The sequence below is a fragment of the Accipiter gentilis genome, chromosome 33 (assembly GCF_929443795.1).
Source record: "Accipiter gentilis chromosome 33, bAccGen1.1, whole genome shotgun sequence".
Lineage (NCBI taxonomy): Eukaryota > Metazoa > Chordata > Aves > Accipitriformes > Accipitridae > Astur > Astur gentilis.
Genome location: NC_064912.1, coordinates 76,026 through 90,023, shown reverse-complemented (window position 1 = coordinate 90,023; position 13,998 = coordinate 76,026). Strand labels below are relative to the sequence as shown.

The window sequence follows — 13,998 nt, the reverse complement described above, 5'->3', positions numbered from 1 at the left end:
TGGAGGAGAATGAGAAGGGAGGGAGGAGGCTGAAGAGGGAGGAAGGAGGATGAGGAAGGAGGATGAGGAAGGAGGATGAGGAAGGAGGATGAGGAAGGAGGATGAGGAAGGAGGATGAGGAAGGAGGATGAGGAAGGAGGATGAGGAAGGAGGATGAGGAAGGAGGATGAGGAAGGAGGATGAGGAAGGAGGATGAGGAAGGAGGATGAGGAAGGAGGATGAGGAAGGAGGATGAGGAAGGAGGATGAGGAAGGAGGATGAGGGATGAAGGAGGGTGAAGATGGAGGGGGAGGAGGAGGATGGGTGGTGAAGATAAGGAGGGACAAAGGAGAATGAAGATGGGGATGAAGGAGGGGAGGGGGGTGAAGGACAATGAAGATGAAGGAGGAAGAGGAGGATGAGGGATGAAGAGGATGAGGAAGAAGGGGGATGAAGATGGAGGAGGGTGGGGATGGTGGACGAAGGGGCTGCTGGTGAAGATCGGGGATGAAGGAGGAGGAGGAGGAAGATGGTGCAAAGGGAGGAAGAAGGGGGGGGGATGAAGGGGGGGGGGGGGGGAGGATGAGGAGGGGACACACAAGGAGGGGCAGGAGGCCGAAGGCCCAACCACCCCTCACTGCCTCGGGGGGGCGGGGGGGGGGAATCACCACCCATCACCATGGCAATGGGGATCCCCACTGCCCCCCCATATCAGGCCCGACCCCCCCAAAGGGGACCCAGGCAGCTGAGACACCCCCCCCCCCCAAAAAGGGGCCCAGGTATCCAGGACACCCCAAAAAAAGGGACCCAGGCATCCAGGACAGCCCCCCCCTCCAAAAAAAGGGAGCCAGGTATCCAGGACCCCCCCAAAAAGAGGGACCCAGAAAACCAGCCCCACCCCCCCCCACCCCCCAAAAAAGGACCCAGGCATCCGGGACAGCCCCCCGCCCGCCAAAAGGGACCCAGGTATCCAGGACCCCCCCCCCAAAAACAGGGGCCCCAGGTGTGCAGGGGAGACCCTCCTCCCCCCAACAAGACACAAGGCTGTAGGAAGAAACCATTTATTTGGGGGGGTGGGGGACACGACACCCCAAACCCCTTGAGTCTGGGGGGGACCCAAGCATTGGGGGGGGTGTCAGGGTCACTACTTCTTCGCCCCCCCCCTCCTCCTCCTCCTCGGCCATGGCCGCCTCCTGCTCCCGCCGCTGGCGCTGGAAGGCGGCGCAGTCCTCGGGCGTCAGCCTGCAGGGTGGGGGGACACCCATTGGGGGGGTGTCCCCTCCCTTCCTCCCCCCAGTGAGGGACCCAGGGGTCTGCAGTGGGGTGGGGGGCACCCAGGCATCCACAGTTGGGGGGGGGGGGGGGGGGGGCACCCAGTTATCTAGGAACACCCACGGGGTGATGACACCCATTAGGGGTCCCACTGGGGGGGGGGGGGGTGTCTCCTCCCTTCCTCCCCCCAATGACGGACTCAGGTGTTTGGGGACACACACACACACACCCCCCCCCCCAGGTGTCTGGGGTGGGGGGGGTGTCTTTGGGGGGGGGGGGCACCCACCGGGGGACGACGCGGAGGCCGAGGCTGCGGGCAGAGCCCACCAGGGACCCCACGAGGGCGGGCAGGGGGGTCCCTCGCGTCGCCAGCGCCGGGTCCCGCTGCTTCACCAGGGCCACCTCGTAGAGGTGCTTCAGGGAGACCACCCCCACCTCCTCGTGCCCTGGGGGGGGGGGGGGCACGGGTGTCCAGAGACCCCCCGGTCCCACCAGACACCCCCCCCCCACTCCAAGCACAACCCACCCGCGGCGATTCTCCGCTCCGTGGGGGACCCAAGAAAACGCGGACCCACCTATGGGCACCCATAGGCTCTGAGACCCCCCCCAGCACCCCCAAGACCCCCCCAGATCCTTAGACTGCCCCCCAGCACCCTCAGACCCCCCAAACACCTCTAAGTCACGAGACCCCCCTCACTCCAGACCCCCCAACACCCACAAACACCTCCCCAGCACCCTGACCCTCCCCAACACCCCTAATTCTTGGACCCCTTCACTCCAGACCCCCCCCAGCACCCACAAACACCCCCCAAGCACCCCTAGGTCCTGGGGACCCCCCCCCCCAGACCCCCCCCGGCCCTGGGACCCCCACAGACCCCCTCAGCTCCCCCAGCCCCCCCGCAAACCCTGCGACCCCCCCTCAGATTCCACTCCCCCCCCAGGCACCCCTGTTCCCCCCCCCAGAACACCTCCCCGCTCCCCCAGGACCCCCCTAAGCCCCCCAAGACCCCCCCCAGCTCCCCAGGACCCCCCCCAGGGCCCCCCCCCTCACCGGGCCGTGCTGCCCCCTTCTCGATGCCGGCGATGGCCTTGAGGAAATATGAGGTGGGGGGGGGCCCGATGCTGAGGTCATAGCTGCGGTCAGGCTGGGGGGGACGGACACGGGGGGGGTCAAGGGGGGGCACCCACTATGGGGGGGGTGTCGCCCACTGAGGGACAGTGTCAGTGGGAGAGGAGGGGGGGCATCCAATGTGGTGGGGGGTGTCAATAGGGGGGCAGCCAGCAGTTGGCGGGGGGGGCACCCACTGAGGGAGGGGGTCAATGGGGGGGGGGCACCACCCGGTGGGAGTGGATGTGCGGGGGGGGGGGGGGGCAGCACCCTTAGGGGGTCAACAGCAGCACCTATGGGGGGAGTCAATTGGGGGGGGGTCGGCACCCATGGAAGAGATCAAGGGGGGGGGCAGAACGTAGGAGGGGGTGTCAACACCCACGGGGGGGGCAGCACCCACGGGGGTGGGGGTCTTAACACTCACGGGGCGTCCGGGGAGGGCACAGCACCCCCAGGGGATCAAGGGGGGGGGGGGGCGAAGCACCCTAGACGGGTTTAACGGGGGGGCGGGGGGCAGCACCCACAGGGGGGTGGGGGGGTCCCGGGGGGTCCCCGCAGACTCACGTGGACGAGCAGTCGGACCCGCAGCGGGATGCCGGTCTTGACGTCCCGGGAGCGCTCGTTGAAGTCCTGGCAGAAGGCGGCGATCGGGACCCCGCGCTGGGGAAGGGACCGGCACCGGTCGGGACGGGGCTCGGGACCCCCCCAACCGGGACCCCCCCCCAGGTCCCGGGACCCCCCCTCCAAGCCCCGGGACGCCCCCAACCCCGCACCTGCCCCAGGACGGGCCCCAGCGGCGGCCCCGGGGCCGCCCCCCCCCGCCGGGATGAGGGTCCGGAGCGGCCGCGACGCCGGCGCCCTCCCGGGAACCGACCGCGCCGCCCGCGCCGCCCGCGCCGCCTTCGACATGGCCGCCGAGTCACGTGAGGAGGGAGGGGAGTCACGTGGGTAAGGGCAAAAGGCGAGGAGGCGGGGCCGCGGGGAAGGGAGGCGGGGCCGCGGGGGAAGGGAGGCGGGGCCGCGGGGGAAGGGAGGCGGGGCCGCGGGGGAAGGGAGGCGGGGCCGCGGGGGAAGGGAGGCGGGGCCGCGGGGGAAGGGAGGCGGGGCCGCGGGGGAAGGGAGGCGGGGCCGCGGGGGAAGGGAGGCGGGGCCGCGGGGGAAGGGAGGCGGGGCCGCGGGGGAAGGGAGGCGGGGCCGCGGGGGAAGGGAGGCGGGGCCGCGGGGGAAGGGAGGCGGGGCCGCGGGGGAAGGGAGGCGGGGCAAAAGAGGGGGCGGGGCCGAAGAAGGCACCTCCCACCGCCGGGTGCTCTCTCACCTTCGGCGGACCCGGGGGGGGAGGGGGGGGTAAGAGGGGGGAGGGGCGGTTTTATTGCCCCCCCCCGCCCCGCCGCCGCCGCTGGCGCGAGGCCCGCAGCCGCCGCAGCACCTCCTCCTGCGACCCTGCCCTGCAGGGTCAAGGGTCAGAGGTTACGGGGGGGGGCGGGGGGGAGAGGGAGTGTGGGAGGAACGTACAGCCCCTCCCCCAGGGTCCCCCCCAGAATGTCCCACCGCCCCCCCCCCAGCACCCACGGGACCCTCTGCCCGCCCCCAGCACCGCCAGACACCCCCTCAGCACCCCCAGCCCCCATAGGCCCCCCCAGCCGCCATAGGATCACCCGCAGCCCCCCCCAGCACCCATAGCCCCCCCAGCCGCCATAGGATCACCCCCAGCACCCCCCAGCACCCATAGCCCCCCCCCCCAGCCCCCACCGGCTGCGCGCCCGCTCGTAGACGGCCGTCAGGACTCGGTCCCTCTCGTCCAGGAAGGCGGCGTGAGCCCCCGCCACGTACCTGCGGGGGGACACACACACTCCCCCCGCTGGCTGGGGGGGGACACACGACCCAGACACCCCCCCGCACCCATCTGCCCCCCCCCCCCCTCCAGGCATGTGCACAGCCAGACCCCTGCCCTGGATATCTGGGTGTCCCCCCCAACCCTGAACACCCGGGGGGGGGGGGGGGTCCCCCCCAGATGCCCGGGTGCCCCCCCCACCAGACCCCTGAGTCCCCTTCCTGGACACCTGGGTGCCCCTCCCTCCCCCCAAAAATGGGTGCCCCCTGAACACTTGGGTGTCCCCCCCCAAACTCCTGGGTGTCCCCTCCAGACACCCAGGGGCTCCCCCCAAATTCCTGGGTCCCCCTGAACCCTTGTATCGTCCCCCCCACCCCTGGGTGCCCCCCAGACCCCTGGGTGCACCCCCCGGCCACTTGGGTTCGCCCCCCACCCCTGGGTGCCCCCCCCCGGGTGGGGGGGGTCCCACCTGTAGGCCAGGGCGTGGCCGACCCCCCCCAGGAGGGCCAGCAGCAGGCAGAGCCCCAGCAGGCGGTGGGGGGGGGTGCTGGGGGGGGGCCCGGGGGGGCGAAACTGCTCCCAGTACCGGCGGTTGGGGTCAGCCCTGGGGGGGGGGAGGAGACAGCACCCATGGGACCCCCAGCCCCCCCCCCCCAGCCCCTATGGGACCGTTGGGCCCCCCCAGCACCCATGGGACTCCCAGAGTCCCCCAGACCCCCCCCCCCCCCGGACCTCCAGCCCCCCCAGCACCCATAGGACCCCCCTGTGACCCCCCAAGCACCCCTAGGACCCCCCCAGACCCCTCCAGCACCCAGAGGACGCCCAGGCCCCTCCCCAGCACCCATGGCACCCCTCAGCACCTGTGAGACCCCCCCAGCTCCCATAGGACTCCCAGACCCCTCCAGCACCCCTAGGACCCCCCCCAGCACCCACAGGACCCCCCCATAACCCTCCAGCACCCACAGGACTCCCTGAAGCCCCCCCAGCACCCAGGTCCCCGTTACCGTGGGGGGGTCTCGGGGCGGGGGGCCGCTCCTCCGTGGGTGGGGGGTCGGCGTGGGGGTCGGGGTGGGGGTCCCGGGGGGGCACGGGGACAGCTCAGGGCCCTGTAGGCCTCGGCCAGCAGCAGGAACCGCCCGTGGCGGGAGGGGTCCCCGGGGTCCCCGTCGGGGTGCACCTGGAGGGGGCACCCAGACACTTGGGTGACCCCCCAAATCCCTGGGTGACCCCCAGAGCACCCATGGGACCTGGGTGTCCAGCCAAGCCCCCCCCAAGAGACCGGGGGCGCCTCCCAGTGCTCCCAGTGCCGGCTGGGAAACCAGCCCCGGCGCTCCCAGTGCTCCCAGTGCCGGCTGGGAAACCAGCCCCGGCGCTCCCAGTGCTCCCAGTGCCGGCTGGGAAACCAGCCCTGGTGCTCCCAGTGCCAACTGGGAAACCAGCCCCGGCGCTCCCAGTGCTCCCAGTGCTCCCACTGCCAACTGGGAAACCAGCCCCAGTGCTCCCAGTGCTCCCACTGCCAAGTGGGAAACCAGCCCCCGTGCTCCCAGTGCTCCCAGTACCTCCTTGCAGCGGGCCAGGAAGGCTGCGCGGATCTCGGCAGGCGAGGCCTCGGGCCTGACCCCCAGCACCGCGTAGGGGTCCGGTGGCCCCGCCCTGCGGGGGGGTCCAGGTGTCGGGGGGGGACACGAGACACCCAAGGGTGCTGGGGGGGGGCACCCACGGGTGGGGCTGGGGGGACACACCCAGTGGTTTGGGGGGACCCAGGAGTTTGGGGGCAGGGGTCTTGGGGGGGGTCCAGGAGTTCGTGGGGAGACCCAAGGGTGCTGAGGGGGCACCCAAGGGTGGGGTCGGGGGGAACCCAGGAATCTGGGGGGGACGACCCAGGGGTCTGGGTGGGGGTTACAGGAGGTTTTTTTGGGGGGGGGACCCAGTGGTTTGGGGGGGATCCTGGGAATCTGGGGGGGGGTCCAGGAGTTTGGGGGGGACCCAAGGGTGCTGGGGGGGCACCTAGGGTGGGGGGTCTCACCGTGTGCTGAGGTGGAGGCGGGACAGCAGCGGGGGAGGGGCGGCCCAGGGTCCCTGCGGGAGGGTCAGCACCTCATTAGTGCCCCACCCTTAATGAACGCTTAATTAACGCATAATTAGCCTTTCATTAACCTTCACTTAACATGCAATTAGTCTTTAATTAACCCTTAAAGGCACCAGACGCCAGGAGTGAACCTGTAAGGGGCTGAGACCAAGCGGCCGCTCTTAATTACCGCTAATTAGCCCCTTCATTTCAGTGAATGGTGGGGCAGGCCAAGGCCAAGAAGTTAATTAATGCTGGGTGTTAATTGTTTCTCTCTTTATTGCTAATTAACGGCTGATAGCGGCGGCCCCACTCCGTCACCCGGCCCACCTCCCCAGTTAATGCTAATTAGCCCCGAACTAACGCTAATGAATCCCCCCCAAGCAGTAGTTAACCCCCAGTTAGTGCTAATTAGCTGTTAATTAACCCCCCGCGGCCAATGAGGGTCCGCTCCGGGCAGCTCATACGGCCCTTCATGCTAATGAGACGCTAATTAGGGGCGGGCGAGGAGGGGTCGCCTAATTAGGGGTAATTAACAGGGGGTTAATGAGACGCCCCCCCCCCGCCTCGGCCGTTACCATGGGAACCCTGCGCCGCGCCGCCATTCGCCACCGCCTTCCGCTTCCGGTCACGTGACCGGAAGCAGAGAGGCGCGACCCCCAAACACACGCCCCTTCCGCCTCGGGCGGAGGGTCACGTGGCTCCGCGCCTGCGTACTGCGACCCGGGCGGGATGGCGGCGGAGGTGAGGGGGGGGCGTCACACACCGGGGGGGGCTTGGGGGGGCCCGGGGGGGCCCTTATGGGGTGGGGGGGGCTTGGGGGTGTGTCCTGGGGTGGGGGTGGAGCCTGGGGGGGACACGCCTTGGGGGGTGGGGTGGCCATTGGGGAGGGGGCCTGGGGGGGCTGTGGGGTGGGTGGGGGACACACCCCGTGGGGCTGCCCGTCACCTCGTTGGGGACGCCATGGCCGTGCTGTATGGCTAATGACGTCATCGGGGTGCCGATGACCTCACCGGGTTGCCCATGACCCTGTTGGGGCAGGGGTGAGCGGGGTGGGGGGGTCTCGTGGGCATGGTGGGGCGCCGGTGACCTCACTGGGGTGGTGATGACCTCACTGGGGTGCTCATGGCCACGTTGGGTTGCCGGTGACCTCACTGGGGTGCTCATGGCCATGTCGGGGCGCTGGTGACCTCACTGGGGTGCCAGTGACCTCACTGGGGTGCCTATGACCTCATCGGGGTGCTCATGGCCATGTTGGGCTATCAATGACCTAATTAGGGTGTCGATGATCTCTTTGGGTGCCCATGACCTCATCGGGGTGCAGGTGACCCCATGGGGTGGGGAGCACCCTTAGGGGGTGCCCATGACCATGCTGGGGTGCTCATAGCCTTATTGGGTCGCTGATGATCTCGCTGGGTTGCTGATGACCTCACTGAGGTGGGAGTGACCCCGTGGGTGGGAGTGACTCTGGGGGGGTGCCCATGACCATGCTGCGCCGTTGATGACTTCCTTGGGTTGTTGATGACCTCATTGGGTTGTTGACAAACTCGCTGGGCCATTGATGACCTCGTTGGGTTGTTGACCACCTCACTGGGCCGTTGATGACCTCGTTGGGTTGTTGATGACCTCACTTGGGTGGGAGTGACCCCATTGGTGGGGGTGACTCTGGGGGGGTGCCCATGCATGGCCATGTTGGGTCATTGATGACCTCGTTGGGTTGTTGACGACCTTGCTGGGCCTTTGATGACCTCACTGGGTTGTTGATGACCACACTCGGGTGGGAGTGACCCCACAGGTGGGGGTGACTCTGGGGGGGGGTGCCCATGGCCATGTTGGGCCGTTGACGACCTCGTTGGGCCATTGACGACCTTGTTGGGCCGTTGTCAACCTCGCTGGGTCGTTGATGACCTCGTTGGGTTGTTGACGATCTTGCTGGGTTGCAGATGACCTCATTGGGTTGTTGATGACCTCACTCGGGTGGGAGTGACCCCACAGGTGGGGGTGACTCTGGGGGGGGTGCCCATGGCCAATGTTGGGCCGTTGACGACCTCGTTGGGCCATTGACGACCTTGTTGGGCCGTTGTCAACCTCGCTGGGTCATTGATGACCTCGTTGGGTTGTTGACGATCTTGCTGGGTTGTAGATGACCTCATTGGGTTGTTGATGACCTCACTCGGGTGGGAGTGACCCCACAGGTGGGGGTGACTCTGGGGGGGGGTGCCCGTGGCCATGTTGGGCCATTGACGACCTTGTTGGGCCGTTGTCAACCTCGCTGGGTCGTGGATGACCTCGTTGGGTTGTTGACGATCTTGCTGGGTTGTAGATGACCTCATTGGGTTGTTGATGACCTCACTCGGGTGGGAGTGACCCCTTGGTACCCATGGCCATGTTGGGCCGTCGATGACCTCGTTGGGCCGTACTGACGACTTCCTTGGCTCGTTGGTGCCGTCACCAGGGTGGGGTGACCCCGTAGGGGGGGCTGACCCTTGGGGGGTGCCCACGGCGGTGCCGGGTGCTGACGGTGCCGTGGGGCGCCCCCCGGCAGCTGTGGGGCTGGGTGCTGGCGTTGGCGCTGGCGCTGGCGGCGGAGCCGGGCCGGAAGGTGCAGATCGGGGTGCGGCGGCGGCCGGAGGCCTGCGGGGTGCGATCCCGCCGGGGGGACCTGCTCCACATGCACTACACGGTACTGGGGGCACTGGTTTGAACTGGGAGGGGCTGGGGGGGGCCTGGGTGTGCACACAAGGGTCTGCGGGGGACTGGGAGGGGCCGGGGGGAAGTCCTGGGTGTGTACGGGAGGGCTTTGGGGTTACTGGTTTGTACTGGGAGGGACTGGGAGAGGCTGGGGGAGGGCCTGGGTGTGCACATGAGGGTCTGGGGGGGGACTGGTTTTTAGTGGATTATACTGGGAGGGGCTGGGGAAGGGCTGGCTGTGCACATGTGGGTTTGGGGTTTACTGGTTTGGACTGGGAGGGACTGGGATCTGTCCTGTGCATGTGTTGCATGGTATGGGGTATACTGGTTTGTACTGGGGAGGGCTAGCGGGGAGTATCTGGCTGGGCATAGGAGGCTTTGGGGCTTACTGGTTTATACTGGGAACACTGGTTTCGTGGGTGCTGGGAAGACAGCAGCCTGGGAGAAAATCCTGACTATACTGGGCGCACTGGTTTGTACCAGTTTATCCTGGTCTCAGGAGAAAGAAGCTGTTGTGGGAGAGCGGGTTTACACTAGTTAACATGGGGGTTTGCTGCTTGTTGCTGGTTTGTGGTGGGTTATGCTAGTCCATATTGGTCTGTACTGGTCTGTGCTGGTCTATACTGGTCACAGGGCCACCTGGAGGAAGAGGTTACTCTGGGTGGGACGGTTTCCACTGGCTAATGTGGGATTTTGCTGCTTCTTCCTGGTTTGTTGTGGGTTGGGCTAGTCCGTACTGGTCCGTAGCGGTCCATACTGGTCCATACTGGTTTCTACTGGTCGCAGGGCCACCTGGAGGACGGCTCCCAGTTTGACAGCAGCCTGAGCCGGGACCAGCCCTTCGTCTTCTCGCTGGGCACCGGCCAGGTCATCAAGGGCTGGGACCAGGGGCTGCTGGGGTAGGGACCCCGGCGGCGGGGCAGGGGGGGCAGGACTTTTGGGGGGGCACCCAGGGGTTTAGGGGGGGCAGGAGTTTTGGGGTGACCCAGGTGTTGGGGGGGTGACCCAGGAGTTTTGGGGGGGACCCTGGAGTTTTGGGGGGCATCCCAGTGGGGGGGGGGGCAGGAATTTGGGGGGCACCGAGGGGTTTGGGGGGTGAGGAGTTTTGGGGTGACCCAGGAGTTTTTGGAGGGGGCCCAGGAATTTGGGAGGCAACCAGAGTTTTGGGGGGGACCCTGGCATTTTGGGGGGCACCCAGGAGTTTGCAGGGGGCAGGAATTTGAGGGGCACCCAGGGTTTGGGGGGGCAGGAGTTTTGGGATGACCCAGGTGTTGGTGGGGGACCCAGGAATTTGGGGGGCATCCAGGTGTTGGGGGGACCCAGGAGTTTTGGGGGGGCCCAGGAATTTGGGGTTGCCCAGGAGTTTGGGGGGCTGGCAGTTTTGGGTGAGCACCCAGGAGTTTGGTGGGGCCCCAGGAGTTTGGGGGACATCCGTGTGTTGGGGGGGGGAAGGAGTTTTGGGGGGGCACCCAGGAGTTTGGGGTGCACCCAGGTATCAGGGGACGCACCCCAGTGTCTGGGCACCCCTGACCCCCCCCCAAACCCTCCCAGGATGTGTGAGGGGGAGAAGCGGAAGCTGGTGATTCCTCCAGAGCTGGGTGAGCCCCAAAACAGGGGGGGGACCGGGGGACCCCAAATGGGAGGGGGTGAGTAGGGAGGGACCCCAAAACAGAATATGGCAGGGGGGGCACCCTAAAGATGGGGGGACCCCCAAAAAGGGGGAGCAAAGACATGGGAGGGCGCCTGAAATGTGGGGGGACCACAAATTTGGGGGGCTGGGGTTTGCCCTTTTGGGGGGGCAGGTGTTGGGAGATTAGGTGAGAGAAATTGGGTTGAAACTTCTAAATTTAAGGGTTTAGGGGAGGACACCCCAATATCGGGGGTCCATGGGGGGTGTCCCCAATTTTGGGGTGCAACTGCTCCCCCATGACACCCCATCTCCCCCCCTCCAGGCTACGGGGACCGTGGGGCCCCCCCAAAAATCCCAGGTGAGCTCTGGACTCCCCCAGGTTTTGGGGTTCATGGTGTGGGGGGAGAGGGATTTGGGGGTACAGATGGGGATTACGGGGGTGCAGGACGGGGTTTTGGGGTGAAAAGGAGGAATTTGGGCGTTCCAGGGTGGGAGGTGAAAATGAGTGATTTGGGGAATTGGAGGGGGGGTCAAGGGTAGGGGTTTTGGGGTGAAAAATGATGGATTTGGGGGTTTGGGGGGAATTAGGGGAGTCCAGGTTGGGATTTTTGGGGTGGAAAAAGTAATTTGAGGATTCAGGGGGTTTGGGAGGATCCAGGGTGGGGTTTTGGGGTGAAAATGAGGGATTTGGGGATTCAGAGGAGAAATGGGGGAGTTAAAAAGAGATTTAAGGGTTCAGAGGAAGAAACCTGGGGGTTAGGAGGGTCCAGGGTGGGGTTTTGGGGTGAAAATGAGCAATTTGGGGGCACATGGGGGGGTTTGGGGTGCTGACCCCCCCTTTGGGCAGGGGGGGCCGTGCTCATCTTCGAGGTGGAGCTGCTGAAAATCGAGCGGCGGCCAGAGCTTTAGGGGGACCCCCCCAAAATCGGGGGGGTCCCCCAAATCAACCTGGAGGGGTCCCTCTTGCTTCAGGGGATCCCCCAACATCAGGAGGTCCCCCCCCAAATAATTTTTTTAAGGGGGGTTGTCCTGCTCAGCCTCTGTTGGGTTTGGAGTCCCCCAATTTCTGTGGGACCGGGGGGACCCTGAATTTTAGGGGGGCCCCCCAAAATTTGGGGGGGGCCAATAAATGGCTGGATTGCAGCTTCTTGTGGTGGCTGAGTGTTTGGGGGGGGGAAGGGGGTGGGACCCAGGAGGGGGTGGGGGTGCCCCCAAACACCTGGGTGCCCTTTGGGGGGGGGAAATGGGGGGGAGGGGAGGGTCACAAGCAAACCCCAAAATGTCAAAGTTCTGTTTATTAAATCCATATAAAAACAACCCCAAAAAGTCACCGGAAAATTTAAAAAAAACTAAAAAAGCCCCCCAAATCTCCCTTTCCCCCCCATAGGGGCCCCCAACCCCCCCCCGGGGGCCCCCAAAACCAGTGGGGGGCAGGGGGGGATTGCCTGGGGGGAGGTGATTATCGCTGCAGGGGACCCCAAAATCGGGGGGTCCCCAGTATCAGGGGTTGCCCCCCCACCCCCCCAAAAGCTGGGGGGGGTGTCCCTGGAATTGGGGGGGGTCCCCAGAATTGGGGGGGTCCCCCAAAAATCACAGCGGGGGGGTGGTTACTTCTTCTGGGGGGTGTTGAGCTTCTGCATCCCCCGGATCTTCTCCAGCAGGTCACCGACGAACGCCTGGGGGGGTGTCAGGGGACTCAGCATCTGGGTGACCCCCCCCAAAAGGGGACCCAGGAGCCCCCCCCCAAAAAAAGGGGACTGAGATGACTCCCTTCCCCCCCCAAAAAAAAGGCGACCCAGGAGCCCCCCCCCCCCCCCCCCAAAAAGGGGACTAAGGTGTCCAGGTGACACAACCCCCCCCCCCCCCCCCCCCAATAAAAAGGGGACCCAGGAGCCCTCCACCCCCCAAAAAAATGGAACAAAGGCATCCAGATGACCCCCCCCAAAAATGGGACCCAGGTGTCCAGGTGACCCCCCAAAAAAAGGGGACACAGGAGCCCCCCCCACCCCCCAAAAGGGCACCCGGGCATCCAGGAGCCCCCCCCCCCCCCCAAAAAAAGGGTGACCCCCCTCACCTCTGTGGGCTTGTAACAGTCAACAAGGATCTCCTGGGGGGTGGGAAGAAGGGGGGTCAGGGGGGATTTGGGCCCCCCCAAAGTTTTTTGGGGGCCCCCCTTTCCCTCTCCAGGTTTTGGGGAGCCCCCCCAAATCTAAAGACCCCCCCTCCCCAAATCAGGGGGAACCCAGACATAGCTCCACCCCCACCCAGATTTTGGGGGACCCCCTGCTCCACATTCCAGCCCCACCCCCAATTCAGGGGACCCCCCTTTATCTCAGCCCCCCCCCAAATTTGCAGGACCCCAAAATCGGGGGGAGACACCCCAAAATCGGGGGGGGGGGGGGGGGAAGCAATACCACCACCTCCCACCTGCCCGAATTTTGGGGCCCCCCCGTGGATTTTGGGGGGCTCCCGCGGGGGAGGGGGAGAGGTTTTGGGCCCCCCGGGGTTCTGGGGGTACCTGGACGCGGGCGCTGCGGGCCCCGTCGCTCTCCATGTCCAGCAGCTCGTCCACGTCGATCTCCAGCTCGGGGATCTCCTCCTCCTGGGGGGGAACACCCCAAAATCAGGGGGCCCCCCCAAAAACCAGGGGGAGGGGCCCTAATGTGGCCCCGCCCACCCCCTCGCAAAGCAGCCTGGGAAGGGACAGGCCTCCAAGCTTTACCCCCCCCTCCCCCCCCAAAATGAGGGGGTCACGGGGGGTGGGTGGGCGTCCCGGTACCGGGGGTTTGGGGGGGTGGGGAGGGCCCGGGGCGGTCCCCGGTACCGGGAAGGGGGGGCGGGGTGTCCCGGGGTGGGGTCCCGGTGCCGGTACCCGGCAGTCGTAGAGCGCCGTCAGCTGGGCCAGGATCCATTCCTCCAGGTGCAACCGCTTCCGCAGCTCCCGCCGATCGTAACGGACCGTGACCTTCCCCTGCCGCCGGCCCGGGGCCTCCTCCGCCGCCTCCCCCGCCGCTCCCGCCGCAAAACAAACGCGGGGCCCGGCCCCGGTGCTCGATCCCGGCCCGGCGGGGGAGGGAGCGGGGGGGCCCGGGCCGCCGCACGGCGCCGCCATGCCGGTACCGGAACCGGCCGCGCCGGAAGCGGCCACACCCCCTCCCGCCTTTCTCCGGTACCGCTTCCGCTTCCGGGGCGCTCGGGCCGCTACCGCCGCCGCGCGCCCCTTTGTGCCGCCGCCGCGCTGGGACCCGCCCCCCCCCCCCCCGCGCGCCCGCCAGGCCACGCCCACCCAGAGCGGCGCGGCCGGGCCCCGCCCCCTTAAAGCGGCAAAGCCGAGCGGGGCCCGCGGTCCCTCTTAAAGCGGCCGCGCCGCCGTTGCCCTGCGTCCACGCCCCCTTGCGTCCCGCCCCGCCGGAGCCCCG

The 13,998-nt window shown here is 66.9% G+C and overlaps 3 protein-coding genes across 3 annotated transcripts; 1 reads left to right on the top strand and 2 right to left on the bottom strand.

Annotated features, from left to right (window-relative positions):
• Positions 1–1,024: 1,024 nt before the first annotated feature.
• MRPL11 (mitochondrial ribosomal protein L11) lies at positions 1,025–3,282 on the bottom strand. Its single transcript, XM_049791295.1, is given in 6 exon segments — positions 1,025–1,221; positions 1,538–1,697; positions 2,303–2,396; positions 2,924–3,019; positions 3,133–3,157; positions 3,159–3,282. Coding segments are annotated over 6 exon segments (666 nt in total). The 5' UTR covers positions 3,269–3,282; the 3' UTR covers positions 1,025–1,040.
• A 3,669-nt stretch (positions 3,283–6,951) lies between these two features.
• On the top strand, positions 6,952–11,722 carry FKBP2 (FKBP prolyl isomerase 2). The gene is made up of 6 exons (XM_049791298.1): positions 6,952–7,002; positions 8,804–8,941; positions 9,736–9,848; positions 10,501–10,547; positions 10,902–10,937; positions 11,427–11,722. The coding sequence occupies exons 1-6, from the start codon at positions 6,991–6,993 to the stop codon at positions 11,486–11,488; spliced, it is 408 nt and encodes a 135-aa protein (XP_049647255.1). The 5' UTR covers positions 6,952–6,990; the 3' UTR covers positions 11,489–11,722.
• A 137-nt stretch (positions 11,723–11,859) lies between these two features.
• On the bottom strand, positions 11,860–13,882 carry PPP1R14B (protein phosphatase 1 regulatory inhibitor subunit 14B). The gene is made up of 4 exons (XM_049791297.1): positions 13,452–13,882; positions 13,098–13,181; positions 12,654–12,686; positions 11,860–12,255 (listed from the first exon to the last, which is right to left on the bottom strand). Exons 1-4 carry the CDS (start codon positions 13,689–13,691, stop codon positions 12,187–12,189), a joined length of 426 nt encoding a protein of 141 aa, XP_049647254.1. The 5' UTR covers positions 13,692–13,882; the 3' UTR covers positions 11,860–12,186.
• Positions 13,883–13,998: the final 116 nt, after the last annotated feature.